General features: G+C 32.8%; 1 protein-coding gene across 1 annotated transcript; it reads right to left on the reverse strand.

The window, feature by feature from the left end:
* Window positions 1–3,642: 3,642 nt before the first annotated feature.
* LOC127811032 (probable protein phosphatase 2C 34) lies at window positions 3,643–6,688 on the reverse strand. Its single transcript, XM_052350712.1, has 6 exons — window positions 6,525–6,688; window positions 5,428–5,670; window positions 5,038–5,346; window positions 4,724–4,841; window positions 4,393–4,625; window positions 3,643–4,088 (listed from the first exon to the last, which is right to left on the reverse strand). Exons 2-6 carry the CDS (start codon window positions 5,668–5,670, stop codon window positions 3,870–3,872), a joined length of 1,122 nt encoding a protein of 373 aa, XP_052206672.1. The 5' UTR covers window positions 6,525–6,688; the 3' UTR covers window positions 3,643–3,869.
* Window positions 6,689–8,098: the final 1,410 nt, after the last annotated feature.

Consider the following 8,098-nt stretch of genomic DNA (forward strand, 5'->3'; position numbering starts at 1 on the left):
AATATATTTTGTAAAACTATAAGCATAAACTAAGACACATAATATTAATATAATATAAAAATATATGTTTAATTTAGAATTATTTTTTAATTACATAAAAAAATAAAAAAATATAAACAATAAGGACATATTTAATTGTAAAAAAATATATTTTTCATTTTTGAACTCTAATTTTCAATGTTGCATCATTAGTATTTCATCAGTGTTGGGGGGTTGGATTTGTAGAGGGGAAGAAGTTGAAGTAATTGAAATTAGAATCCACTAACCTAATTGTCACTCGTGAAAAGAAAATGGCTGAACTAGTTCAATTTATCTCTTTAGGTTGGTTGAGTTGAGACTTGACATGAGAGATAAAAGTCGTAAATATAATAAATAAACAATTTTCCTATCAAGTTTTTTTCATTTTCTTGGGAGACAAACACTCATCCTTACTTAAAAAGTTATACTAAAAAAAATACTATTGGTATATCTTTGTGTATATCTTGAACTACATAAAGGTGTACCAATGACAAAAAATTCCTTCATGAGGCGTATAGAGACACGTGAGACGCATGAAATGAGGGGTATTTTGGTCATAATACCTCTTTGTGTAGCCTAAGATGTACAAAAGTGATGTACATCTAGCATGATTCTTATACTAAACATCTATACAAAGACTACCTTTGCTTCAAGATTGGCGATTCCAGGCTTGAAAAAAATTGGAGTCTTGTGTGCAAAAATTATCGGTAGGGTATTTTCAATCAGGCTTTCTATGTTTTACACTTTATTATATTATAAATAATTTATTTTTTTACTAAAAAATTATGTTTACTCCAATATTCTCTATTATACTCTTTAGTTAATTTTCTATTTTATTTATTTATTAATAAACTTCAATTATATTTTTTTTATCTTATCTATAATTTTTACTACTATTAAAATTTAATATTATATTTATAATTTAATAATAAATATTACTGTATTAAAATTTAATATATTTTAAAAATTAATTTATTAATCAAATACACAAAATCAATAATTAAATATACAAACTTTATCAATCACTGTCAAAGATGCCACAACGACCATTCACTTTTTGTCGTCACGTTTGTTCACCTTCTGCTATTGACTCTTTGTCTTTTTGGCCTTTAGCCTCTTTTAATTGTCGTGTCCGACCACCTAGACTTTTTGTCTCCAAAGTCTGACGATGAATCGGCTGCAATTGGCTATGGCGACAGCTAAGGCTATGACTATTGTGGGGAGAGATGGTGAGAATTGTGATGAGATGACGACATATCCTGTCAATTTAATGAGAGAATTTGACGATGACGAGCAGCGTTGGAGTTGAAAAATTAGAATGCTTCCATAAATATTTGGTTTGTCGAGGGAAATGGCAACTTGTTGGAGACATCCTAAAGCCTTTCAATTTAGCTAATAAGAAGTTGATCAAATTTGAAAATGTACTTCTCACATTGTGATTTGGCAAAAGGAGAAAAAATTACTCGTATACAAAAGTAAACAAAACGGTGATAACAAATGTGGTTTAGATTCAAATGTTCAATGAAAGGAAAAAAAAAAAAACTTATTTTTTTAAATGAAACCCATCTCTCTCTTTTTAAAAACAATTTCAGTTCACCCACAAATTCAAAGTGAAAGTACAATGTTTCCAAGGTTTGCCTTCTCTCGTTATTTCCAAAATCTTGTCACAACCCCAAGCTCGGCTCGTTAGAAGCTAAATGAGTTACGTGTAAGTCAAGCTCAAGCTCAATATTTTTGTGCCAAATTTGCGCTCAACAAAACTCGGCTCAACTCGATTGCATCCCTTCTAACAGTATGGACAGTAGCAAGTCATGTGCTTCTAAAAATCAAGTAAGTCGATATTTCGACACTTATCAAATTAGATAGTAGAAGTATAACTTTTATTTGCAACACAAATGATTCAATTCAAAAACATGATTGTAGATCTATCAACCCAAAAAAATTGCAATGTCAACTTTTGGAAGTAAATTAAAACTCTTAAGGTATCTAAAATATTGCATCTATTGCTTTTAACTTTTTGTTTGTATTAATACTAATTTTTTTTATTATCAAATTGTTTTTAAGTTATTTATGTTGGTCTCTTAAGTATGGTTACTTAAGAATTGAGTAATTAATTTTTTTTATCATTTAATAAATATTATTGATTAATGATTTTATTTAAGAATATATATTTGATGATTAAAATAAATTTATATTTGAGATTAATAAATTATAAGTCACAATATAGCAATAATAAATAAATGAAGCACAAGAAAATCTATAATGGTTCAATATCTCCACATACACCTAATTCACTCTCTGAAGGTCTCAACCACCCTTGAGGTTCCACTAATCTCACCAATGTTTTTACACTATCTCACATTGAAAACTAGATACATATAGATTTTTCAATAGTTTTAGAAAACCACTACACCAAGGTTTTTTCCATACCTCACATTGAAAACTAGATTTACCTAGATTTTTTATAGTTCTAGAAAACCAATACAATTCTCAACAAGAGTTTTAATAGTTATAATATTTGTCCACACGCAAATGAATAAGCAATTAAGCACAAAAATGGAAGGCAATAATATACAAATAAATAATTAAATCAGTAACCTCGTTCGAATGGAGAAGATCGGATTTGGTTTTGCGATATCTTTTTCTTCACTTGCCTTGTGGCTCTTTGGTGTATGTGCAACGACACTTTGAGAGCCTCAGATTGCTTGAATTTTTACTTGAGAGAGTTTGAGAGCTTTTGAATGCTTTGGATGTATAATATGTGTAATGAATGATCTCTAAAATGACTTTGGAGCTATTTATAAGTATTATAGAAAATATTGTAGCGGCACTGCAACAACGGTCAAGTTCACTGCAACAACGATAATGTGTATTGTAGCAAAGGTCAAGTTCATTGTAGCAAAAGGTAAAAATTTTGACCATTGGAAGGCATTGTAGCGAAATTGTAGCAATAGTGAAAATTTTGATTTTTGGTTCAAATTTTGAGAAAAAAATATTTGTATGAATTTTTACTTACTTGAAAAATAATTTAATAGAAAATTCTAATTTTGATAATACATATATTGTGAAAAAATATTTTATAAATTAATCTAAAAATTATAAAAATATTTTTAATAGAATAATATTTTTGGTAATACATACGTTATAAAAAATATTTTATAAATTAATCAAAAATAATTTGGTACTAAAATTAATATTTTCAAGGAAAATACTCTTTTTATTAATCATCAAAAATATTATAATTTGTATATTAAAAATTCTTTTTTTTTAATCATCCAAACTTAATTAATATGAGTAAATTAGTTCGATAATTTAAACTATAAATATGAATTTACTAAAATAAAATATATCATGTATATGGGTGTGTACTCATCGAATATTCGTTATCTTGTGGATACAAAATAAGGGTTAAATAAAATAGCTTGAAAGTATCGAGTATGAAAATAAAGACAAAAATAAATATGCAAGTATAGAAACAAGATAAAAAAAAAAAAAAAAAAAAAAAAAAACCCTATACATGCCCACCCTCTCCATTGCCATCCCTATTTCAATTCTTTCCTGGTGCATTTTCACTTGTGACTTGAAAATGCAGATAATTGCCATTCAATTTTGCACACAAGAGAATAAAGGAAGAATATACAGCCAAATGGTGAAGATACATTATCACCCAAGGAGATGATAGCCCAGCTAGTGATACCTGTCAATTCTATCTCGTGTAGTTTCTAGGAAGGATTTATATGACTAGTGTGCTGATTTCACCAAATTAACATAAAAAACAATGTCCCCAGTCACTTGAGGTTTCCCTTATTGTTAAAAAACTTCTTCATTGGCAATCTCAATTACCAGTTTAATCACTCTGCTAGTTGAAGCTTGCCGGGGTTGACATACAGAGAGGGATCAGAACTGTGAAAGAAGATGCAAATGGCAGAGATGTCATCCATTGCGATGCCTCGTTTCTTCTGTTTCCATCCACAGACTGCACTCTCCACTAGCCTCTTGGCTGACCCTTCTCTGTCTGGTGCTGAAGCCACTGTCTTCACTGCCTCTTCATTGGAGATAACATCCCATACCTGCATAAACCAAGGTCCCATTTAGTTTTCTAATACCCTCCAGGGGATGCTCTGAACTCCTCGCTTGCGAGGGTCACAGGAGAGGGTTGTATTCGCGTACAATCTTTGCTTGTTTCATAACTTGAATCTATCAGGTGTCCGTCATAAAGGAGCAACTTTAACGTCGCTACCAAGACTTAGGCCTTTAAAATGAGCATAATTGAGAAATCTAGGAATGGTTCAGCTATATAATATAACTTTATCAGGAAAGTTTTGTAATCAATGATCATCCAAAGAGCTAGAATCAGAAATGAAAATTGCTTACCCCATCAGTTGCCAAAATGACAAATTGGTCTCTGCAGGTGATGTTCCTCTGTGTAATTTCAGGCTCAGAAATTAGGCCAAAGCCCTTGAAGTAATAGTCACCAAAGGCTCTGGAAACTGCTAGTCCTGGACCTCTCAAGGCCTCCCCATTTGGCAACCAGATTCTATATACACCTGGTTCATCATCTGAAGAGAACACTCTTCCTTTGGACTGTGTTATCCTTTCACTCTCTTCTGCATTCATGAATACACTCAGTTCAATCCTCGGAAAAAACAGTTAAAAGCACAAGTTAAAACACAGAGAGAGAGAGAGAGAGAGAGAGAGAGCTAACGAGGCAAATTGGGTTTAAGATCAACTGTCAACTGGACTGGTTTCAAGTTTCCATCATCTGAAATGGTTGCCAAAACTGCCCGGGAATCACCAATATTTGCCATCACAATGAGATCCCCCTGACAAATGTAAAGGAAAGCATGATAAGTTGTAGAAAATCCTCTTGTTCTTGTAATTTTTTTGAGCAAATCATAAATGCTATAACTATGCCACACAGTGGCTAAAAACATTGGCCTAATGGTGCAATAGAACTTCAATGAATATATATCACTGTTCTTCCCTTCATCGTATCTAAGTTTTGGGATTGATCATTACCTGTCTAACTATTGTCAATGCCGTGGTACCACTGTGAAAAGAATAGATGTCGGAGTGCTGCTCAAGATCTTGATCGATCGCAGAAAAAGTCTTCAAATAAGACTGCTTCCAGATATCAAAAGGATGAAGGCTTCGATCCAGCTCCATGCCAGAGCCTGGGTTGAGTGAATTTAGAGCAAGTGTTTCTTGCCAATTGCACAGCAAAGAAGATGGCATTAGCTTCCTAACCCTTTTGGCAACCTGGTGACCCCATGGACCGTGACCATCAAAAATCCCACAGAAGACCATGTCTTCTTGGCATCCAAATCCCTATCATTTGACCAAATTTCATCGAAAAAAGCCAATTATAGCGAAAACAATTGTAATCCAGATTAAGTACGATTTACTTACCTCCCACACAACAAAGCAATCCTGATTCACTCCTTTCCTTCCTCCCTTGGAGAAGACACAGGCAAAATTATCGGATCCATTGCTGTTAATAGTGCCGGGAGAACTCAACATCAGATCATTTTTTCTTGCTTCTTTAGCCAATGCATCTGCAGCTTCTCGGCCAGCATCAGCCCGAGGATTCCTTCCATTCTTGATCAAAATATTTCTAGACAAGCTGCTGAAAAGAGATGAAAATTGCACCATCTGCACCACAGTGATTAAATGGTGAGTCACAAGGCCTAAAAGAATCCCTTGATTCTATGCTCGGAATCAGGGTTTGTGGAAGGAAAGGAAAATAAAATTTCATTTGTTGTTCATTTTCTTTTCAGTTGAATATGCCTAAAACTTGGAATCCAGAGTAAATCAAGCTGTAGACTGTCATTTTTTTTCCAAAGTATAGATTGAAAATAAACAGAAACAATAAGGTTTTTAGGGTTTGGAGTCTTGTGACTCCTTTTCCATCTCAAAGAACCAAACATGAATTAGAAAACCTAGTCCTCTGCTGTTTTTTTTTTTTTTTTCCTTTCTTTTTTCGTTTGTGCTTAGTGTAGCCCTCTGTTGTTTGATTGCTGAGAAAAGAACAAAGAAGACTGAAAACCAGATTTGAATCTTTATCTTTGCTGTGATATTACAAATTCAGATAATCTAAGCCAAACAACTGCATTTATTTCAGTTTTCTCGAAAGCCACAGAAACCAACAAATTATGATAACTATTTTGGTTGGTTCTCTTTCATTTTCTTATGTACCAAACAAGCTAAACTCAAAGCATTCATGAATCTATAGAGATTTGATCAAGCTAATCGTTCTCTCTCCAATTTCCAGATAATCCAGCTCCCAAAAGGGTATCCAGAATACCTATCGTTTGGTAGCTAAGAAAACAGAAGCGGAACAAACTGAGCATCGAAATTCTCATTTTTTTTCTTTCTAAATTTTCTCAACAAACAAATGGAGCATGAAAACGAGAAGAGCATCAGCCTTGCCGTTCCTTTCTTTTCTCAGAAAACAAGCAAAGAATCAAACAACAAACCCCAAAATCAAGTTCAGCAAAAACAAGCACCTTGTTGTATGAAGATTGAAGATCAAGGGTCTAGGGTGACTTGGAATCCATACGTTTCTACTTCCTTTATATCCAGCAAGCAGCAGAGTTCCCAGTCATAAACATATTGCCCATTGGTTCATCACCAAACAATGATAAATGGAGGGGCAATTTGATAATTGGATTATGTTTCCATTTCATTACATTGTTACATCACATTCTTTAATTTCTTAGTATGACTTTGGAACTCTTTATTTTGGATGTCTAAATGTATTAATGAGTTTTGGTAAAATTTAGAAATCAATATCAAAGTTTTGTTGTTTATTAATATACTTCTGTACTCTTGTGATTTGCTTATGTTAATTTTTTTTTTTCCAAAATTTACCTTAAAACATGTTTTATATGATTATTAAGTTGAATTTAATTGGGTTGAACTGATTAGATTTTGCTTGATTATTAAGTTGATTTTAAATCTAGAATTTAGGATAAATTAGATTACAATTTGTTTAAATTTTTATATAAACTTAATTCTATAGATACACTTAATAATTTATAAATTAAATATGTTAGATAGTTAAAATTTGTGTATAAATTTATTTTTTTAAAATAAAAAAAATTGTCATAACTATTACCTGCTACGTGATTCACATAACCAAATTTGATTATAATAATAAATAGAATATTAGATATATAAAAACTAGGGGTGTATAAAATAAAATAATCAGGACATTACAACATTGGTATTAAATAAAATATTTTTATGGCTGAGAATTAAGTCTAATATAAGAAGAAAGGAAGTCGTTGGTATTGATTGTTTACATTATCATGCACCTTTATTTTTTTGAGTTTAAGAAAGTGCCATCCTACAAAATGTCACATCAACATTGTTAATTTATGATTGCTTCCTTGATTTGATTTGTTTTGGCATATGTTGAATTATTAATAGTGAAATGAATAAGATAAATTGAACAAGTAAGACACAATAGTTTAAGGTGCAAACTTGATTCCTAATAACACACACATATATATATATATATCATATTATTAGAAATGAATTTTTGTAAGCCAAATATTAGTTAGTGCTAGGGGTGTACAATTTTTCGGTTTAACCGAATTGACCAAACCGAATCGAACCGACCGAATCGATCGGTTCGGTTCGGTTCGATTAATTAAGTGGCTAAAAATCGATTCGGTTATATTTATACAAAATTTCGGATATTTCGATTAACCGAAATAACTGAATTCCTTTCCACCGCCCATTGTTTTTTGCTACTGCCCACGGTTTCACAAACCCCCCTCCCCCAAGCAGTTTACCGCCCACGGTTTCAACCCACCTCACATGTCACACACACACAAACATTTCTCTCTCTCCCTTACGCCCCACATGTGACCCCTTAACACACTCTCCAGAAAGTCTCTGGTTTCCCCAGCCCCCCAACTTCTTTCTCCCTCGCCCCAAACCTCTCAACCTCATGAATCACGACATCGAACTCCTCTCTCTCTCTCTCGCGTGCGCGCACCGACGCGCCAATCGGTCTGTCGCCCCTTCCTTCGGCCTCACCACTGGTCCATCGCTTCCCTCCTACCTGTGTGAC

This window comes from Diospyros lotus, chromosome 10, assembly GCF_014633365.1.
Source record: "Diospyros lotus cultivar Yz01 chromosome 10, ASM1463336v1, whole genome shotgun sequence".
In the NCBI taxonomy this organism is placed as follows: domain Eukaryota; kingdom Viridiplantae; phylum Streptophyta; class Magnoliopsida; order Ericales; family Ebenaceae; genus Diospyros; species Diospyros lotus.

Excerpts from the sequence above, each read along its gene's own strand:
- LOC127811032 (XM_052350712.1), bottom strand. The coding sequence starts at position 5,670 with ATGGTGCAATTTTCATCTCTTTTCAGCAGCTTGTCTAGAAATATTTTG. Across the intron at positions 4,842-5,037 it reads CATTGACAATAGTTAGACAG|GGGGATCTCATTGTGATGGC; the intron begins GTAATGATCAAT and ends TACATTTGTCAG. Across the intron at positions 4,089-4,392 it reads TCATTTTGGCAACTGATGGG|GTATGGGATGTTATCTCCAA; the intron begins GTAAGCAATTTT and ends TGGTTTATGCAG.